The sequence below is a fragment of the Salvelinus namaycush genome, unplaced genomic scaffold (assembly GCF_016432855.1).
Source record: "Salvelinus namaycush isolate Seneca unplaced genomic scaffold, SaNama_1.0 Scaffold250, whole genome shotgun sequence".
In the NCBI taxonomy this organism is placed as follows: domain Eukaryota; kingdom Metazoa; phylum Chordata; class Actinopteri; order Salmoniformes; family Salmonidae; genus Salvelinus; species Salvelinus namaycush.
The window spans coordinates 22143-45000 of NW_024059342.1; the positions used below are offsets into that span (position 1 = coordinate 22143).

The 22858-nt window shown below is 46.2% G+C and overlaps 1 protein-coding gene across 1 annotated transcript; it reads left to right on the forward strand.

Annotated features, from left to right (window-relative positions):
* The first annotated feature begins 3880 nt into the window (after positions 1-3880).
* LOC120039069 (junctophilin-1-like) lies at positions 3881-17694 on the forward strand. The gene is made up of 3 exons (XM_038984596.1): positions 3881-3939; positions 4214-4744; positions 16502-17694. Exons 2-3 carry the CDS (start codon positions 4366-4368, stop codon positions 17272-17274), a joined length of 1152 nt encoding a protein of 383 aa, XP_038840524.1. The 5' UTR covers positions 3881-3939; positions 4214-4365; the 3' UTR covers positions 17275-17694.
* Positions 17695-22858: the final 5164 nt, after the last annotated feature.

Genomic DNA, 22858 nt, shown 5'->3' on the forward strand with positions numbered 1-22858 from the left:
GTAATGATAACTAGGTTATATACACAGGGTACCAGTACTGAGTAATGATAACTAGGCTATATACACAGGGTACCAGTACTGAGTAATGATAACTAGGTTATATACACAGGGTACCAGTACTGAGTAATGATAACTAGGTTATATACACAGGGTACCGGTACTGAGTAATGATAACTAGGTTATATACACAGGGTACCAGTACTGAGTAATGATAACTAGGTTATATACACAGGGTACCGGTACTGAGTAATGATAACTAGGTTATATACACAGGGTACCAGTACTGAGTAATGATAACTAGGTTATATACACAGGGTACCAGTACTGAGTAATGATAACTAGGTTATATACACAGGGTACCAGTACTGAGTAATGATAACTAGGTTACATACACAGGGTACCAGTACTGAGTAATGATAACTAGGATATATACACAGGGTACCAGTACTGAGTAATGATAACTAGGATATATACACAGGGTACCAGTACTGAGTAATGATAACTAGGCTATATACACAGGGTACCAGTACTGAGTAATGATAACTAGGTTATATACACAGGGTACCAGTACTGAGTAATGATAACTAGGTTATATACACAGGGTACTGGTACTGAGTAATGATAACTAGGTTATATACACAGGGTACCAGTACTGAGTAATGATAACTAGGTTATATACACAGGGTACCAGTACTGAGTAATGATAACTAGGTTATATACACAGGGTACCAGTACTGAGTAATGATAACTAGGTTACATACACAGGGTACCAGTACTGAGTAATGATAACTAGGATATATACACAGGGTACCAGTACTGAGTAATGATAACTAGGATATATACACAGGGTACCAGTACTGAGTAATGATAACTAGGATATATACACAGGGTACCAGTACTGAGTAATGATAACTAGGATATATACACAGGGTACCAGTACTGAGTAATGATAACTAGGCTATATACACAGGGTACTAGTACTGAGTAATGATAACTAGGCTATATACACAGGGTACCAGTACTGAGTAATGATAACTAGGTTATATACACAGGGTACCAGTACTGAGTAATGATAACTAGGAGGGGTACCACGACTGAGGGTACCAGTACTGAGTCCATATGTAGAGGTACGAGGTAATTAAGGTAGATATGTATAGTACATATACTGTTGGTAGGAATAAAGTGACTCGGCAGCACCATAGATAATAAACAGTAACAGTAACACATGTTGGCCCCGTGTAGCTCAGTTGGTAGAGCATGGCGCTTGCAACGCCAGGGTTGTGGGTTCATTTCCCACGGGGGGCCAGTACAAAAAAGTATGAATGTATGTACTTGTAAGTCGCTCTGGATAAGAGCGTCTGCTAAATGACTTAAATGTAAATGTAAATGCAAAACATATAGTGCAGAAGGGTCAATACAGATAGTGCTGGTAGCTATGTAACTAACTATTTATCAGTCTTATGTCTTGGGGGTAGAAGCTGTTCAGGGTCCTGTTGGTACCAGATTTGGTGCATCGGTACTGCTTGCATTCGGTAGCAGAGAGAACAGTCTAGGACTTGAGTGGCTGGAGTCTTTGACCATTTCTGGGGCCCTTCCTCTGACACAGCTTGGTATAGGGCTCCTAGATGGTAGGGAACTTGGCCCCAGTGACGTACTGGGGCCGTATGCATTACCCTCTGTAATGCCTTGCAGTCGGATGTAAAACAGTTGCCACACCAAGTGGAGACGCAGCAGGTCAGGATGCTCTCGATGGTGCAGCTGTAGAACTTTTTGAGGATCTGAGGGCCCGTGCCGAATCTCTTCAGTCTCCTGAGGAGGAAGAGGTTGGGGTTTCTGTACCCTCTTCACTACTGTGTTGGTGTGTGTGGACCATGATAGATCCTTAGTGATGTGGACGTCACAGGAGGCTGTTGAGGGGAGGGCGGCTCATGCATAATGGCTGGAACGGACTGAATGGAACGGCATCAAACACATGGAAACCATGAGTTTGATGTTTGATGTGTTTGATACCATTCCACTGATTCCGCTCCAGCCATTACCACAAGCCTGTCCTCCCCAATTAAGATGTCACCAACCTCCTGTGGTGGACACCAAGGAACTTCAAACTTTCCACTTGCTCCAGTACAGCCCCCTCTATGTTAATGGGAGCGTGCTCAGCCATCTGTTTCCTGTAGTCCACCATCAGCTCCTTTGTCTTGCTGACAATCTAAACCAACAAAATGTCAACAATTATTGATTGATTTCTAGTTCTTGCAAGCATTATTTCTTGCATAAAGGGTTCGTGAACAAAAAAATGGTAAATCTAGAAATCAGTGTTATTTTGATTAGCATGTTGATAAACGTAGCATAGTTACGTAACTCACCACCTGATAGGCTGCCCTTGAGGAGCTGTCCATGGCGGATCTTCTGAAACCGCATGGTGCTGAAACACTCACCTTCTGATAATTGAAGGACCGTGTCCAATCATACAATGTCAGTTTGGATGGTGTGGCATTGGTGCTTTCAGTGACAACTCGGCTCTCTTGCTTTACCTCCTGAACATAACCCGCGTTGATGAGGATTTATTTCTCATGCTGAGAATCAGCGCTATTTTCCTCCGACGCCATTTTAGCTATCTGTCGCTGTGTTGCGTTTGGGACGGTTAATCCAGGCGTCCGCTCGCTGCCTCATCGGACGGCATCAAACCCCTCTGAGATTCATCATTGATGCTGAATGAATAAGAGATTTACATTTCACATTTTTGGGGCAGTTTGCTGAAGCAAACTTATCTAACTTATCTAACTTATCTTATCCAGAGCGACCTATGAATGAACATCGTTCCTCTCAAACGATCACAACTTCCGAGTAGGCTATGTAATGACTATATAGCCTATTATGTAAGCCTGTGTTGTTGAAGCCCTGTTTGGTTATACTGTAGGTTATGCAACGTAGACTATTTGTTTAGTTTTTTTGCTACGCGTCTAATAAAATAGCAAGAAAAACGTGTTCCAGAAAGTGGACTGTCATTTTTGATAAATCCTCGCTTGAGGTTGTTAGAGTCCACCCCATACAGAAGTCCTATGCGTATTAAACTCCGTTCTGTAACAAGTGTGTCACCCATTGCTTCCAGCCACCAGCAGAGGTCGCTGTTAGTCTATCCATTCCCTTTGTCCAATCTGTCGAGCTCTTTGATTTGTGATATTGTCAGTTAGTGTAATGACTAAATTAATAGTTTCCATTCCATGGAAGTCAATATATTTTCATCATGTCCAAACTGATTGATTAATCACGTTGTGTAGAATTATATCGTTATATTGACCTCGTTACATTTCAAATGGCAGAAATTACACTGGAGGCTGTTCTTAAAGGGTACAATTCTAGGTTGAGGAATGTAATAACGTGACTTAAATACACCTTTTACAAAAGAAAAGTAAGCAGTAGCATAAAATACAACAACGATATGGCATATTAATGTCTTTTTTTTTCTTTCATTGAAACATTTTGAGAGCTTCAGCAATCTTACTGTGACTACATCGGACATTTATATTTGATCCCCGTGTTCACTCACACCTAAATAGCCGTTCCGTACAGAGAACACACCTGTGCGAGGAAGGAGGCGCGCGTTTTTAAAAAAGTCCTGGCACCACCACCGGTTGCGGGCGGCGTCAGCAGCAGGTTGCGTCGCGGTAAAGTTGCAGTGGCTATCTGACGGTTGGGTTCGCTATTTGAACTATGATTTAGTGGTGAACAGCGGCACGTAATTCAGATGGCTCGAGTGCATCCACCCTCATAATTAGCTGAGGGGGCGGTGGTGGTGGGAGGTTCTACTGGCGTGACGTGGCAATTGGCTGTGTCTTTCTTGTTCAGCGACTCGATGCTTCTCTCTCTCTCCCTCTGTGATCAGTGGGTGAGAGGGGGGACGGAGCTATCACACAGCGGAGGATACAGCGTGCGCCTCCGGTAAATTACACTTCCCTCCCCATTCATACCCACCCACACACACACACACACACACACACACACACACACACACACACACACACACACACACACACACACACACACACACACACACACACACACACACACACACACACACACACACACACTAATCACATCACACACTCTTTTCTCTTTACATATCAACCTCTTGGAACACACACACTACCCATGACCACCACCACCTCCACCATCATCACTGTTTTTTGTTTATTTTTACTTCTTGTGCAAACAGAGTCATCCTCTCGTTGGCTCATCTCACTGTTTTCTCCACCTCTCCGTTCCCTGCTGGATCCCTTCTGGGTGGGGGGGGGGGTGGTTAATAACACGACACCATTGAGTCAGCCTACGGCCGTAGAGTTCTGCTTCATTTCTCGGCTGTTCTGAATGACGGGCGGAAGGTTCGACTTCGACGATGGAGGAACATACTGCGGAGGATGGGAGGACGGAAAAGCCCACGGACATGGCATCTGTACCGGGCCAAAAGGCCAGGGCGAATACGCCGGCTCCTGGTCGCACGGCTTTGAGATAGTGGGGGTGTACACCTGGCCCAGCGGGAATACGTACCACGGCTACTGGTCCCAGGGGAAGCGGCATGGACTTGGGGTCGAAACCAAAGGGAAGTGGACTTACCGCGGCGAGTGGAGCCACGGATTCAAGGGTCGCTATGGACTCCGACAGAGTCACAATACACCTGCCCGGTACGATGGGACGTGGAGTAACGGGCTACAGGACGGGTATGGGATCGAGACCTATGGTGACGGTGGTAAGATATACCATTATACTGTTATACCGGATTGGCATGTTGTTTTTGGGGGGGGGGGAATATTGTGTGTGTCTCTTTAAACCGTGAACCAGTGCGATCTGTCGTGATGTGTTGTGGTTTGGCGTGCGAAAAGGTTCACGAAGAGACAGAACGGAGATGTGACTGTCTATAGCGTTGGTTTATTATAGCGTTATTATAGAGATAATACCGGATTGTAACTTTTCACATTTATACAGATTTGTGGATTTTTGACTTTAGCTCCATTACGCGCAAAGGGAACATGTTCGTCACCGTGCGCCATAACATATTTTATTAACGTCCATAATAAGTAGCTTCCACTCGATCATTTTGATTGATTGATTAACGACATATTCAATGTGTTACTTATCGAAGCATCAGTTCATCATTTAAAACGCTGCGTGGGCTCTCTCTCTCTCTCTCTCTCTCTCTCTCTCTCTCTCTCTCTCTCTCTCTCTCTCTCTCTCTCTCTCTCTCTCTCTCTCTCTCTCTCTCTCTCTCTCTCTCTCTCTCTCTCTCTCTCTCTCTCTCTCTCTCTCTCTCTCTCTCTCTCTCTCTCTCTCTCTCTCTCTCTCTCTCTCTCTCTCTCTCTCTCTCTCTCTCTCTCTCTCTCTCTCTCTCTCTCTCTCTCTCTCTCTCTCTCTCTCTCTCTCTCTCTCTCTCTCTCTCTCTCTCTCTCTCTCTCTCTCTCTCTCTCTCTCTCTCTCTCTCTCTCTCTCTCTCTCTCTCTCTCTCTCTCTCTCTCTCTCTCTCTCTCTCTCTCAGACTATTAGTTGCCTGTGTTATTCCGTGACCAGCAACTCGCGTTTTCAGCCATTGATTTATACTGCACATGTGACAGTAACAGTGTACTCAGGGTGATGGAAGGTAGAGAGTTTGTTTGTTTGTGTGTGTGTGTGTGTGTGTGTGTGTGTGGTGTTTGGAATGGGTCAAATCAGGTCAAAGAGCGTGTTCAGAGCAACCCTCTGGCTAGCGTAGATACTGCCAGAGTGTCTATCTAGATCATTATAGCTGGACTATCACCTAGCCTATAGGTCTATCCGTGGTACATTCTAAGATTGAAACCTTAAAAATAGGTTTTTCATATTGAAGCCTATTAATTTCTGCCAGTAAACAACCAGTATTGAGATCCCATAAAGATGTGTCCTATATCTGCACGGTCCTCTATATAAAACATTCATTATCCTAACCTACACAATCAGCAGTGTTGACCCCCTCACCAGGTGCTGAACGTGAGACCAGAGAAGTTTGACAGACACATCTAAGTCTACAGGTGTCCTCCTGTATATAACCTCACTACTATTATTTTACTCCTGTTCTTTCATTATTTGTTATTTCACATTTTTTATTATAAGTTTTTTTACTTAACACTTTATTTTTCTTAAAACTACATTGTCAAGGGCTTGTAAAAGTAAGCATTTCACTGTAAGGTCTACACCTGTTGTATTCGGCATTTCACTGTAAGGTCTACACCTGTTGTATTCAGCATTTCACTGTAAGGTCTACTACACCTGTTGTATTCAGCATTTCACTGTAAGGTCTACTACACCTGTTGTATTCAGCATTTCACTGTGAGGTCTACTACACCTGTTGTATTCAGCATTTCACTGTGAGGTCTACTACACCTGTTGTATTCAGCATTTCACTGTGAGGTCTACACCTGTTGTATTCAGCATTTCACTGTAAGGTCTACTACACCTGTTGTATTCAGCATTTCACTGTAAGGTCTACACCTGTTGTATTCGGCATTTCACTGTGAGGTCTACTACACCTGTTGTATTCAGCATTTCACTGTGATGTCTACTACACCTGTTGTATTCAGCATTTCACTGTAAGGTCTACACCTGTTGTATTCAGCATTTCACTGTAAGGTCTACACCTGTTGTATTCAGCATTTCACTGTAAGGTCTACTACACCTGTTGTATTCAGCATTTCACTGTGAGGTCTACTACACCTGTTGTATTCAGCATTTCACTGTAAGGTCTACTACACCTGTTGTATTCAGCATTTCACTGTGAGGTCTACTACACCTGTTGTATTCAGCATTTCACTGTGAGGTCTACACCTGTTGTATTCAGCATTTCACTGTAAGGTCTACTACACCTGTTGTATTCAGCATTTCACTGTAAGGTCTACACCTGTTGTATTCGGCATTTCACTGTGAGGTCTACTACACCTGTTGTATTCAGCATTTCACTGTGAGGTCTACTACACCTGTTGTATTCAGCATTTCACTGTAAGGTCTACTACACCTGTTGTATTCAGCATTTCACTGTGAGGTCTACACCTGTTGTATTCAGCATTTCACTGTAAGGTCTACACCTGTTGTATTCAGCATTTCACTGTGATGTCTACTACACCTGTTGTATTCAGCATTTCACTGTAAGGTCTACACCTGTTGTATTCAGCATTTCACTGTAAGGTCTACACCTGTTGTATTCAGCATTTCACTGTAAGGTCTACACCTGTTGTATTCAGCATTTCACTGTAAGGTCTACTACACCTGTTGTATTCAGCATTTCACTGTAAGGTCTACTACACCTGTTGTATTCAGCATTTCACTGTAAGGTCTACACCTGTTGTATTCAGCATTTCACTGTAAGGTCTACACCTGTTGTATTCAGCATTTCACTGTAAGGTCTACACCTGTTGTATTCAGCATTTCACTGTAAGGTCTACTACACCTGTTGTATTCAGCATTTCATTGTAAGGTCTACTACACCTGTTGTATTCAGCATTTCACTGTAAGGTCTACTACACCTGTTGTATTCGGCGCATGTAGCATTTGATCTGACTTGTGTAAACAAAGGAGTATTCCCAGATCAGACGAGGAGATAGCATGGACCCTGCTAGCCCCACAATGAGTATTCCCAGATCAGACGAGGAGATAGCATGGACCCTGCTAGCCCCACAATGAGTATTCCCAGATCAGACGAGGAGATAGCATGGACCCTGCTAGCCCCACAATGAGTATTTCCAGATCAGACGAGGAGATAGCATGGACCCTGCTAGCCCCACAATGAGTATTCCCAGATCAGACGAGGAGATAGCATGGACCCTGCTAGCCCCACAATGAGTGTTCCCAGATCAGACGAGGAGATAGCATGGACCCTGCTAGCCCCACAATGAGTATTTCCAGATCAGACGAGGAGATAGCATGGACCCTGCTAGCCCCACAATGAGTATTCCCAGATCAGACGAGATAGCATGGACCCTGCTAGCCCCACAATGAGTGTTCCCAGATCAGACGAGGAGATAGCATGGACCCTGCTAGCCCCACAATGAGTATTCCCAGATGAGACGGGGAGATAGCATTGACCCTGCTAGCCCCACAATGAGTATTCCCAGATGAGACGAGGAGATAGCATGGACCCTGCTAGCCCCACAATGAGTATTCCCAGATCAGACGAGGAGATAGCATGGACCCTGCTAGCCCCACAATGAGTATTCCCAGATGAGACGGGGAATTAGCATGGACCCTGCTAGCCCCACAATGAGTATTCCCAGATCAGACGAGGAGATAGCATGGACCCTGCTAGCCCCACAATGAGTGTTCCCAGATCAGACGAGGAGATAGCATGGACCCTGCTAGCCCCACAATGAGTATTCCCAGATGAGACGGGGAGATAGCATGGACCCTGCTAGCCCCACAATGAGTATTCCCAGATGAGACGAGGAGATAGCATGGACCCTGCTAGCCCCACAATGAGTATTCCCAGATGAGACGAGGAGATAGCATGGACCCTGCTAGCCCCACAATGAGTAGTCCCAGATGAGACGAGGAGATAGCATGGACCCTGCTAGCCCCACAATGAGTGTTCCCAGATCAGACGAGGAGATAGCATGGACCCTGCTAGCCCCACAATGAGTATTCCCAGATGAGACGAGGAGATAGCATGGACCCTGCTAGCCCCACAATGAGTATTCCCAGATCAGACGAGGAGTCCCCACAAGGGACCTTGATTACTGTTGTTAACTGGTGTTCTCTATGGCACATAATTTACTATGTCACATTAGTCCTGTTGATGCCATCTAATATTATCAAAACATACCTCATCCCCCAAGTACTGTAGTACGTTAGTGACATCACTAAGCTACATTTCCTACTACAAAGGCAACTCATAAAGACATGGACATCTGGCCATGTGATCCTATATAGTGTAACCTTCTAACCCTTACAGCCTTTTCTAAAATGTATGACATAAAATCAATCATCAATCTCACAATGACATCACAATACCCCATAATGACATCACAATACCCCATAATGACATCACAATACCCCATAATGACAGGTTTGAGACATTTTAGGAAATATAAAATTTTCTACATTGTAGAATAATAGTGAAGACATCAAAACTATGAAATAACACATATGGAATCATGTAGTAACACAAAAAAAGTGTTAAAATATCAAAAAAAAATCCCTCTGTGGAGATGGGAGAACCTTCCAGAAGGACAACCATCTCTGCAGCACTCCACCAATCAGGCCTTTTTTTCTTATTTTTTGAAGTATTTTTAATTCAATTTTTTGTATATATTTTTTATTAACCGCTCCACATATACATTCTGCAACTTTGTAAAACTCCAATTGTCCTAATATTCCACCCGCTAAAACCTCCACCCATATCTAGGTCTGATTTGATTTGACTCTAAGACCTTCAGACCATCACCCAATCAGGCCTTTATGGTCAAGTGGCCAGACGGATGCCACTCCTCAGTAAAAGGCACATGACAGCCCTCTTGGAGTTTGCCCAAAGACCATGAGAAACAAGACTCTTTGGTCTGATGAAATCGAGATTGAACTCTTTGGCCTGAATGCCAAGCATCACGTCTGGAGGAAACCTGGCACTGTCCCTACGGTGAAGCATGGTGTTTGCAGCATCATGCTGTGGGAATGTTTTTCATCGGCAGGGACTGGGAGACTAGTCAGGATCGAGGAAAAGATGAACGGAGCAAAGTACAGAGAGATCCTTGATGAAAACTTGCTCCAGAGCACTCAGGACCTCAGACTTGTGCGAAGGTTCACCTTCCAACAGGACAACGACCCTAAGCACACAGCCAAGACAACGCAGGACAGACTTCGGGAAAAGTCTCTGAATGTCCTTGAGTGGCCCAGCCAGAACCCGGACTTGAACCCAATCAAACTTCTCTGGAGAGATCTGAAAATAGATGTGCAGCTACGCTCCCCATCCAACCTGACAGAGCCTGAAACATTTGTTTTTTGGTCAATTTTAGAATAAGGCTGTAATGTAACAAAAGGTGGTGGGGAAAAGTAAAGGGCTCTGAATACTTTCAGAATGCACTGTAGCAGTATCTACCACCCTGATGGGTCAGTTGAAGTCTTAGCAGTATCTACCACCCTGATGGGTCAGTTGAAGTCCTAGCAGTATCTACCACCCTGATGGGTCAGTTGATGTCCTAGCAGTATCTACCACCCTGATGGGTCAGTTGAAGTCCTAGCAGTATCTACCACCCTGATGGGTCAGTTGAAGTCCTAGCAGTATCTACCACCCTGATGGGTCAGTTGAAGTCCTAGCAGTATCTACCAGCCTGATGGGTCAGTTGAAGTCCTCACATATCCACTATTTTCCCTGTAGTCTCTTACATAGATCCGTATCTGCCTTGGAGCTGTTGTCATAGTTATTCATTCCATTCTCTCCCAGGATATCAACACAAAACCCCAACATTCCATCAGTTCCACTATTTCAGACGTTCTATCCCTGTGTTCTAATCCGTATCTGCCTGATGGGTCAGTTGATGTCCTAGCAGTATCTACCACCCTGATGGGTCAGTTGAAGTCCTAGCAGTATCTACCACCCTGATGGGTCAGTTGATGTCCTAGCAGTATCTACCACCCTGATGGGTCAGTTGAAGTCCTAGCAGTATCTACCACCCTGATGGGTCAGTTGATGTCCTAGCAGTATCTACCACCCTGATGGGTCAGTTGAAGTCCTAGCAGTATCTACCACCCTGATGGGTCAGTTGATGTCCTAGCAGTATCTACCACCCTGATGGGTCAGTTGAAGTCCTAGCAGTATCTACCACCCTGATGGGTCAGTTGATGTCCTAGCAGTATCTACCACCCTGATGGGTCAGTTGAAGTCCTAGCAGTATCTACCACCCTGATGGGTCAGTTGAAGTCCTAGCAGTATCTAACACCCTGATGGGTCAGTTGAAGTCCTAGCAGTATCTAACACCCTGATGGGTCAGTTGAAGTCCTAGCAGTATCTACCAGCCTGATGGGTCAGTTGATGTCCTAGCAGTATCTAACACCCTGATGGGTCAGTTGAAGTCCTAGCAGTATCTACCAGCCTGATGGGTCAGTTGATATCCTAGCAGTATCTACCACCCTGATGGGTCAGTTGAAGTCTTAGCAGTATCTACCACCCTGATGGGTCAGTTGATGTCCTAGCAGTATCTACCACCCTGATGGGTCAGTTGATGTCCTAGCAGTATCTACCACCCTGATGGGTCAGTTGATGTCCTAGCAGTATCTACCACCCTGATGGGTCAGTTGAAGTCCTAGCAGTATCTACCACCCTGATGGGTCAGTTGAAGTCCTAGCAGTATCTACCACCCTGATGGGTCAGTTGAAGTCCTAGCAGTATCTACCAGCCTGATGGGTCAGTTGATGTCCTAGCAGTATCTAACACCCTGATGGGTCAGTTGAAGTCCTAGCAGTATCTACCAGCCTGATGGGTCAGTTGATATCCTAGCAGTATCTACCACCCTGATGGGTCAGTTGATGTCCTAGCAGTATCTACCACCCTGATGGGTCAGTTGAAGTCCTAGCAGTATCTACCACCCTGATGGGTCAGTTGATGTCCTAGCAGTATCTACCACCCTGATGGGTCAGTTGAAGTCCTAGCAGTATCTACCACCCTGATGGGTCAGTTGAAGTCCTAGCAGTATCTACCACCCTGATGGGTCAGTTGATGTCCTAGCAGTATCTACCACCCTGATGGGTCAGTTGATGTCCTAGCAGTATCTACCACCCTGATGGGTCAGTTGAAGTCCTAGCAGTATCTACCAGCCTGATGGGTCAGTTGATGTCCTAGCAGTATCTACCACCCTGATGGGTCAGTTGATGTCCTAGCAGTATCTACCACCCTGATGGGTCAGTTGATATCCTAGCAGTATCTACCACCCTGATGGGTCAGTTGATGTCCTAGCAGTATCTACCACCCTGATGGGTCAGTTGAAGTCCTAGCAGTATCTACCAGCCTGATGGGTCAGTTGATGTCCTAGCAGTATCTACCACCCTGATGGGTCAGTTGAAGTCCTAGCAGTATCTACCACCCTGATGGGTCAGTTGAAGTCCTAGCAGTATCTACCACCCTGATGGGTCAGTTGAAGTCCTAGCAGTATCTACCACTCATTAAGTGTCCTTAATGTTTTGTACACTCAGTGCACCATCAATTGCATGCATTTATTAATCCCTTTTAACATCAGCAGATTTAAACAAAATATAAATAATTTACAAGCCACTGATGTTGTAGGTTTAAGGGTATCTATCCACCCATTATGACCTAAATACTCATTGGCTGAGTCCAAATTCCCTTCATAGTGCACTACTTTTGACCAGAGCCCTAAAAGTTAGTGTACACTTTAAAAAAAAAAAAACTTTATTATGTCAGTTCAGAACAAATTCATATTTACAATGACAGCCTAATGGGGAACAGTGGGTTAACTGCCTTGTTCAGGGCCTGAACGACATATTTGTTTACTTTGTCAGCTCGGGGATTCAATCTAGCAATGTTTTAGTTACAACACTCTAACCACTAGACTACCTGTCACCTCTACACTCTAACCACTAGACTACCTGCCACCTCTACACTCTAACCACTAGGCTACCTGCCACCTCTACACTCTAACCACTAGTCTACCTGCCGCCTCTACACTCTAACCACTCGGCTACCTGCCACCTCTACACTCTAACCACTAGGCTACCTGCCACCCCTACACTCTAACCACTAGGCTACCTGCCGCCTCTACACTCTAACCACTCGGCTACCTGCCGCCTCTACACTCTAACCACTAGTCTACCTGCCGCCTCTACACTCTAACCACTAGGCTACCTGCCGCCCCTACACTCTAACCACTAGTCTACCTGCCGCCTCTACACTCTAACCACTAGGCTACCTGCCGCCTCTACACTCTAACCACTAGGCTACCTGCCGCCCCTACACTCTAACCAGTAGTCTACCTGCCACCCCTACACTCTAACCACTAGTCTACCTGCCGTCCCTACACTCTAACCACTAGGCTACCTGCCGCCTCTACACTCTAACCACTAGGCTACCTGCCGTCCCTACACTCTAACCACTCGGCTACCTGCCGCCTCTACACTCTAACCACTAGGCTACCTGCCGCCTCTACACTCTAACCACTAGTCTACCTGCCGTCCCTACACTCTAACCACTCGGCTACCTGCCGCCTCTACACTCTAACCACTAGGCTACCTGCCACCCCTACACTCTAACCACTAGACTACCTGTCACCTCTACACTCTAACCACTAGTCTACCTGCCGCCTCTACACTCTAACCACTAGGCTACCTGCCGCCTCTACACTCTAACCACTCGGCTACCTGCCGCCTCTACACTCTAACCACTAGGCTACCTGCCGCCTCTACACTCTAACCACTCGGCTACCTGCCACCTCTACACTCTAACCACTAGGCTACCTGCCGCCCCTACACTCTAACCACTAGGCTACCTGCCGCCTCTACACTCTAACCACTAGGCTACCTGCCGCCTCTACACTCTAACCACTCGGCTACCTGCCCCCCCTACACTCTAACCACTAGTCTACCTGCCACCCCTACACTCTAACCACTAGGCTACCTGCCGCCTCTACACTCTAACCACTCGGCTACCTGCCACCTCTACACTCTAACCACTAGGCTACCTGCCGCCTCTACACTCTAACCACTAGGCTACCTGCCGCCTCTACACTCTAACCACTCGGCTACCTGCCACCTCTACACTCTAACCACTAGGCTACCTGCCGCCTCTACACTCTAACCACTCGGCTACCTGCCGCCTCTACACTCTAACCACTAGGCTACCTGCCGCCTCTACACTCTAACCACTCGGCTACCTGCCGCCTCTACACTCTAACCACTAGTCTACCTGCCACCTCTACACTCTAACCACTACACTACCTGCTGCCTCTACACTCTAACCACTAGGCTACCTGCCGCCTCTACACTCTAACCACTAGGCTACCTGCCGTCCCTACACTCTAACCACTAGGCTACCTGCCGCCTCTACACTCTAACCACTAGGCTACCTGCCACCTCTACACTCTAACCACTAGGCTACCTGCCGCCTCTACACTCTAACCACTAGACTACCTGCCACCCCTACACTCTAACCACTAGGCTACCTGCCGCCTCTATACTCTAACCACTAGGCTACCTGCCGTCTCTACACTCTAACCACTAGGCTACCTGCCGCCTCTACACTCTAACCACTAGACTACCTGCCGCCTCTACACTCTAACCACTAGGCTACCTGCCGCCTCTACACTCTAACCACTCGGCTACCTGCCACCTCTACACTCTAACCACTAGGCTACCTGCCGCCTCTACACTCTAACCACTAGGCTACCTGCCGTTTAAACTGACCATTTGTTGGAGCTGTTCATTAGATCAGTCAGGAGCCCTGCTAAGTCTGATAGACTGAGGCAATGTATGGCCGCTGCCCGAAATGGCACCCTATTCCCTATTTAGTGTACTACTTTTTGACCACCGCACATAGAGCTCTGTTAAAAATAGGGAACTATGTAGGGGATAGTGTGCTATTTGAGATGCATTATGTTTCTGCAGATTCCCATTGTTCTGTCTGAACTATAATGATGTAGGGTTTCCTTCCCGTCTAATCAATGTCTCAGTAAGTAATGATATCTAGGACGCCAGGTGGGTTTCCTTCCCATCTAATCAATGTCTCAGTAAGTAAAGATATCTAGGACGCCAGGTGGGTTTCCTTCCCATCTAATCAATGTCTCAGTAAGTAATGATATCTAGGACGCCAGGTGGGTTTCCTTCCCATCTAATCAATGTCTCAGTAAGTAAAGATATCTAGGACGCCAGGTGGGTTTCCTTCCCATCTAATCAATGTCTCAGTAAGTAATGATATCTAGGACGCCAGGTGGGTTTCCTTTCCATCTAATCAATGTCTCAGTAAGTAAGGATATCTAGGACGCCAGGTGGGTTTCCTTCCCATCTAATCAATGTCTCAGTAAGTAATGATATCTAGGACACCAGGTGGGTTTCCTTCCCATCTAATCAATGTCTCAGTAAGTAATGATATCTAGGACGCCAGGTGGGTTTCCTTCCCATCTAATCAATGTCTCAGTAAGTAATGATATCTAGGACACCAGGTGGGTTACCTTCCCATCTAATCAATGTCTCAGTAAGTAATGATATCTAGGACGCCAGGTGGGTTTCCTTCCCATCTAATCAATGTCTCAGTAAGTAATGATATCTAGGACGCCAGGTGGGTTTCCTTCCCATCTAATCAATGTCTCAGTAAGTAATGATATCTAGGATACCAAGTGGGTTACCTTCCCATCTAATCAATGTCTCAGTAAGTAATGATATCTAGGACACCAGGTGGGTTACCTTCCCATCTAATCAATGTCTCAGTATGTAAAGATATCTAGGATACCAGGTGGGTTTCCTTCCCATCTAATCAATGTCTCAGTATGTAATGATATCTAGGATACCAGGTGGGTTACCTTCCCATCTAATCAATGTCTCAGTAAGTAATGGTATCTAGGATACCAAGTGGGTTACCTTCCCATCTAATCAATGTCTCAGTAAGTAATGATATCTAGGATACCAGATGGGTTACCTTCCCATCTAATCAATGTCTCAGTATGTAAAGATATCTAGGATACCAGGTGGGTTTCCTTCCCATCTAATCAATGTCTCAGTATGTAATGATATCTAGGATACCAGGTGGGTTACCTTTCCATCTAATCAATGTCTCAGTATGTAATGAGATCTAGGATACCAGGTGGGTTACCTTCCCATCTAATCAATGTCTCAGTAAGTAATGATATCTAGGATACCAGATGGGTTACCTTCCCATCTAATCAATGTCTCAGTAAGTAATAATATCTATGATACCAGGTGGGTTACCTTCCCAGCTAATCAATGTCTCAGTAAGTAATGATATCTATGATACCAGGTGGGTTACCTTTCCATCTAATCAATGTCTCAGTAAGTAATGATATGCAGGATACCAGGTGGGTTACCTTCCCATCTAATCAATGTCTCAGTAAGTAATAATATCTATGATACCAGGTGGGTTACCTTCCCAGCTAATCAATGTCTCAGTAAGTAATGATATCTATGATACCAGGTGGGTTACCTTCCCATCTAATCAATGTCTCAGTAAGTAATGATATCTATGATACCAGGTGGGTTACCTTCCCATCTAATCAATGTCTCAGTAAGTAATAATATCTATGATACCAGGTGGGTTACCTTCCCATCTAATCAATGTCTAATGAGCTTGATGTTGTTGTAGGACATTAGTATCCTAATTGAGAGCGTTGGGCCAGTTTCTCTCTGTGCCTTATATTGTGGCTTTTAGTCAATACTGTTAAGATCATTCAATCAACCGACCAACCAACCAATCGATCAACCCACCCACCAACCAATCAACCAATCAATCAGTCAATCAATCTATTCACCCCCATCTCTACTGTCCTCTCTCCTCCAGGTACATACCAGGGCCAGTGGATGGGCGGGATGCGGCACGGTTATGGCGTGCGCCAGAGTGTTCCCTACGGCATGGCAACGGTGATCCGTTCTCCGCTCCGTACCTCTCTAGCGTCCCTACGCTCCGAGCAGAGCAATGGCACCGTGCTCCAGGACCTCTCGGGTGACACGCCCACCGGCGGCCGCGGCGGGTTCGTCCTCAACTTCCACTCGGACAGCGAGGTGGTCACCGGGAAGAAGAAGGGTCTGTTCCGCCGCGGGTCGCTGTTTGGGAGCCTCCGTCGGCTACACAAGTCCGAATCGAAGTCGTCCATCTCCAGCAAGAGGAGTTCGGCACGCAGCGACGCCGCTATGAGCCGCATCAGCTCCTCCGACGCAGACGCCAACTCCACCATCTCCCTGGGCGACGGAGAGCTGCCGGAAGAGGACCTGCTATTGGAGGATCACGTGGATGCCACCACCACCGAGACATATATGGGGGAGTGGAAGAACGATAAGCGCAACGGGTTCGGCGTCAGCGAACGTTCCAACGGGATGAAGTACGAGGGGGAGTGGCTGAACAACAAGCGCCACGGTTACGGCTGCACCACCTTCCCCGAGGGGAACAAGGAAGAAGGGAAGTACAAGAATAACGTGCTGGTGCGTGGAATAAGGAAGCAGTTGATCCCTCTAAAGAACCCCAAAACCAAAGAGAAAGTGGACCGGGCCGTGGAGGGGGCACGGAGGGCAGCGGCCATCTCCAGGACGAAGGTGGAAATAGCAGCTTCCAGGTAGGTTGGTGAGGTGTGTGTGTGTGTGTGTGTATGTATGAGAGAGACAGAGTGAGAGACAGAATATGTGTATGATGGAATGTGTGTTACACCTGTAAATTCACACACTAGTATACGGCATTCGAATCCGCAAGATCAAAGGCCCTTCCTACACTCCCTGTGTGCCTGGTATGACTGGTATGGCTGTGCAACCAGCTAGCGGAGTGTTACCGCGTAACTCCTGGCTCTTTCTGTGGAGCATTACACTATGGATCTCCAGTTGGATGGTTCAGCTCAGTTGTGATTGAAGTGTGACAAGAGACAGTGGACCCTAAAGTTGATTCGTCATCGTCGCTGCTTTTCAAATCAAATCAAAATGGAATTGTATTAGTCACTTACTTACGAGCCCCTAACCGACAATGAAGTTTAAAAAATAAATAAAATAAGAACAAGAATAAGAAAATAAAAAGTAACAAGTTATTAATGAGCAGCAGTAAAATAACAATAGTGAGACTATATACAGGGGGATGCCGGTACAGAGTCAATGTGCGGGGGCACCAGACGGTTGAGGTAATATGTACATGTAGGTAGAGTTATTAAAGTGACTATGCCTAGATGATAACAACAGAGAGTAGCAGCGGTACGCACTACCCGTACTACCCTCTGTAGTGCCTTGCGGTCAGAGGCCGAGCAGTTGCTGTACCAGGCAGTGATGCAACCAGTTAGGATGCTCTCGATGGTGCAGCTGTAGAACCTTTTGAGGATCTGAGGACCCATGACAAATCTTTTCAGTCTCCCGAGGGGGAATGGGTTTTGTCGTGCCCTCTTCACAACTGTCTTGGTTTGTTTGGACCATGTTAGTCTGTTGGTGATGTGGACGCCAAGGAACTTGAAACCCTCAACCTGCTCCACTACAGCCCCGTCGATGAGAGTGGTGGCGTGCTCGGTCCTCCTTTTCCTGTAGTCCACAATCATCTCCTTTGTCTTGATCACGTTGAGGGAGAGGTTATTGTCCTGGCACCACACGGCCAGGTCTCTGACCTCCTCCCTATAGGCTGTCTTGTCGTTGTCAGTGATCAGGCCTACCACTGTTGTCGTCTGCAAACTTAATGATGGTGTTGGAGTCGTGCCTGGCCGTGCAGTCATGAGTGAACAGGGAGTACAGGAGGGGACTTAGCACGCACCCTGAGGGGCCCCTGTGTTGAGGATCAGCGTGGCGGATGTGTTGTTACCTACCCAGAGGGAGGTGTTTAGTCCCAGGGTCCTTAGCTAAGTGATAAGCTTTGAGGGCACTATGGTGTTGAACGCTGAGCTGTAGTCAATGAACAGCATTCTCACATAGGTGTTCCTTTTGTCCAGGTGGGAAATGGCAGTGTGGAGTGCTATAGAGAATGCATCATCTGTGGATCTGTTGGGGCGGTATGCAAATTGAAGTGGGTCTAGGGTTTCTGGGATGATGGTGTTGATGTGAACCATGACCAGCCTTTCAAAGCACTTCATGGCTACAGACGTGAGTGCTACGGGTCGGTAGTCATTTAGACAGGTTACCTTAGTGTTCTTGGGCACAGGGACTATGGTGGTCTGCTTGAAACATGTTGGTATTAGACTGGGTCAGGGAGAGGTTGAAAATGTCAGTGAAGACACCTGCCAGTTTTGTGTGACGCCACCAGTTTATTGCTGCTTGTCCTGGACATTTATGATCCGCCTTCAGTGTGTCTGTGTGTGAGTGTGAGTGTGAGTGTGTGTGTGTGTGTGTGTGTGTGTGTGTGTGTGTGTGTGTGTGTGTGTGTGTGTGTGTGTGTGTGTGTGCGTGCGTGCGTGTGTGTGTGTGTGTGCGGGCTCTCTGTGATCTCTACTCTCTGTCCATATCTCAGATGCTCCCAGAGCAGGTCAGCCTGTACAGTGTGTAATAAAGACATACCGTGACGATGGACACCGCCAAGCACCCAGCACTGTTCTGATCAGGCATCATGGGGGGATCGGGTGAACTGATTATCATAGTGGGTGCCACTTCCCTATAGCCCCCTATAGGCTCTGGTCTAAAGTAGTGCACTATATAGGGAATAGGGTGCCTTTTAGGATGGATCCAAATGTGTTCCCCTCAGAAGACTGATTGCTGTTTTGGCGGGTTTAGTAAATATGTGCAGCATAAAGTTGTGTCATCACAAACCTAGTTCAATGTTAGTAACATTTTGTACTCCACAGACAAATCTTTCACAGTCATCTTGTCAGTCATCTCAGACACCCGGAACTGAAATCACACGTAATTTGCATCAGGTGCTCAATTTGTTTCCTGTTCACCCTGCTACAATCTAGCAGGCAGTGACAGTGCAGGTGCATCAAAGCTGGGGTAGAGGGAATGAAAAACAGATTCTATCTCCAGGCCATCCGACTGTTAAACAGTAAACATGAGCTAGCCACCGCCTAGTACCCTGCCCTGAACCTTAGATACTGTTACTAGCCGACTACCACCTGGTACTCAACCCTGAACCTTAGATACTGTTACTAGCCGACTACCACCTGGTACTCAACCCTGAACCTTAGATACTGTTACTAGCTGACTACCACCTGGTACTCAACCCTGAACCTTAGAAACTGTTACTAGCCGACTACCACCTGGTACTCAACCCTGAACCTTAGATACTGTTACTAGCTGACTACCACCTGGTACTCAACCCTGAACCTTAGATACTGTTACTAGCCGACTACCACCTGGTACTCAACCCTGAACCTTAGATACTGTTACTAGCCGACTACCACCTGGTACTCAATCCTGAACCTTAGATACTGTTACTAGCCGACTACCACCTGGTACTCAACCCTGAACCTTAGATACTGTTACTAGCCGACTACCACCTGGTACTCAACCCTGAACCTTAGATACTGTTACTAGCTGACTACCACCTGGTACTCAACCCTGAACCTTAGATACTGTTACTAGCCGACTACCACCTGGTACTCAACCCTGAACCTTAGATACTGTTACTAGCTGACTACCACCCGGTACTCAACCCTGAACCTTAGATACTGTTACTAGCTGACTACCACCTGGTACTCAACCCTTAACCTTAGATACTGTTACTAGCTGACTACCACCTGGTACTCAACCCTGAACCTTGGATACTGTTACTAGCTGACTACCACCTGGTACTCAACCCTTAACCTTAGATACTGTTACTAGCCGACTACCACCCGGTACTCAATCCTGAACCTTAGATACTGTTACTAGCCGACTACCACCTGGTACTCAACCCTGAACCTTGGATACTGTTACTAGCTGACTACCACCTGGTACTCAACCCTGAACCTTAGATACTGTTACTAGCCGACTACCACCCGGTACTCAACCCTGAACCTTAGATACTGTTACTAGCCGACTACCACCTGGTACTCAATCCTGAACCTTAGATACTGTTACTAGCTGACTACCACCCGGTACTCAACCCTGAACCTTAGATACTGTTACTAGCCGACTACCACCTGGTACTCAACCCTGAACCTTAGATACTGTTACTAGCCGACTACCACCTGGTACTCAACCCTGAACCTTAGATACTGTTACTAGCCGACTACCACCTGGTACTCAACCCTGAACCTTAGATACTGTTACTAGCCGACTACCACCCGGTACTCAACCCTGAACCTTAGATACTGTTACTAGCCAACTACCACCTGGTACTCAACCCTGAACCTTAGATACTGTTACTAGCTGACTACCACCTGGTACTCAACCCTGAACCTTAGATACTGTTACTAGCCAACTACCACCCGGTACTCAACCCTGAACCTTAGATACTGTTACTAGCCGACTACCACCCGGTACTCAAGCCTGAACCTTAGATACTGTTACTAGCCGACTACCACCTGGTACTCAACCCTGAACCTTAGATACTGTTACTAGCCAACTACCACCCGGTACTCAACCCTGAACCTTAGATACTGTTACTAGCCGACTACCACCCGGTACTCAACCCTGAACCTTAGATACTGTTACTAGCCGACTACCACCTGGTACTCAACCCTGAACCTTAGATACTGTTACTAGCTGACTACCACCTGGTACTCAACCCTGAACCTTAGATACTGTTACTAGCCGACTACCACCTGGTACTCAACCCTGAACCTTAGATACTGTTACTAGCTGACTACCACCTGGTACTCAAGCCTGAACCTTAGATACTGTTACTAGCTGACTACCACCCGGTACTCAACCCTGAACCTTAGATACTGTTACTAGCTGACTACCACCTGGTACTCAACCCTGAACCTTAGATACTGTTACTAGCTGACTACCACCCGGTACTCAACCCTGAACCTTAGATACTGTTACTAGCTGACTACCACCCGGTACTCAACCCTGAACCTTAGATACTGTTACTAGCCGACTACCACCCGGTACTCAACCCTGAACCTTAGATACTGTTACTAGCTGACTACCACCTGGTACTCAACCCTGAACCTTAGATACTGTTACTAGCCAACTACCACCCGGTACTCAATCCTGAACCTTAGATACTGTTACTAGCTGACTACCACCTGGTACTCAACCCTGAACCTTAGATACTGTTACTAGCCAACTACCACCTGGTACTCAACCCTTAACCTTAGATACTGTTACTAGCTGACTACCACCTGGTACTCAACCCTGAACCTTAGATACTGTTACTAGCCGACTACCACCTGGTACTCAACCCTGAACCTTAGATACTGTTACTAGCTGACTACCACCTGGTACTCAACCCTGAACCTTAGATACTGTTACTAGCTGACTACCACCCGGTACTCAACCCTGAACACATCATGATAGAACACATCATGTTCATGCTAGTCTCATCTTTCCAGGGGTCATATTAGTGTGTAGCCCAAACTGATTTTTGTGAGAAGACCGATTTTCAGAATGTCTCATGGTCTGACAAACACAGCTCTCTAGCTCTGTGACCTTTCACCTCAGATGCTGAAGTGCGACATCGCCGTGCAGAGGATTTGGGGGGATTGAGATGCCCCCCCAAAAAAACATCTCTAGCTTAAATTGACAGATTTTTATGGCAATGTTTTTATTATGCTAATTTGAATTTCTGCAGGGGCACAGATGTCGACCTTAAACTGTATTTATGGCTGCTAGGCCTTCTTCCATGCTCTTATTGAATGACTAGCTGTTATGTATCCTGAAGTCATGTGTCTTGGATATTATGCTCTTCCCTTTCAACTTACTGAACACACATCACATATCTTCAAAGATCCAGATGACTTGTGTTTATAGCCAGGAGGTATTCTTCTGCCTGACCTCACCAGGAAAAACTCTGGGCCCTAGACTATGGTTTTTCCAGGTCTGCTTATAAGCATGTTATAAACTAGCTTTGTGATGTTCTTCAGTGTTATAACCAGCCTTTATTTACACTGTGGCTGGTTAATGGATCTGTAAACATCATTATGTAGTAGCTAGCTAACAGAGTGTTATAACCAGCCTTTATAAACACTGTGGCTGGTTAATGGATCTGTAAACATCATTATGTAGTAGCTAGCTGACAGAGTGTTATAACCAGCCTTTATAAACACTGTGGCTAGTTAATGGATTTGTAAACATCATTATGTAGTAGCTAGCTGACAGA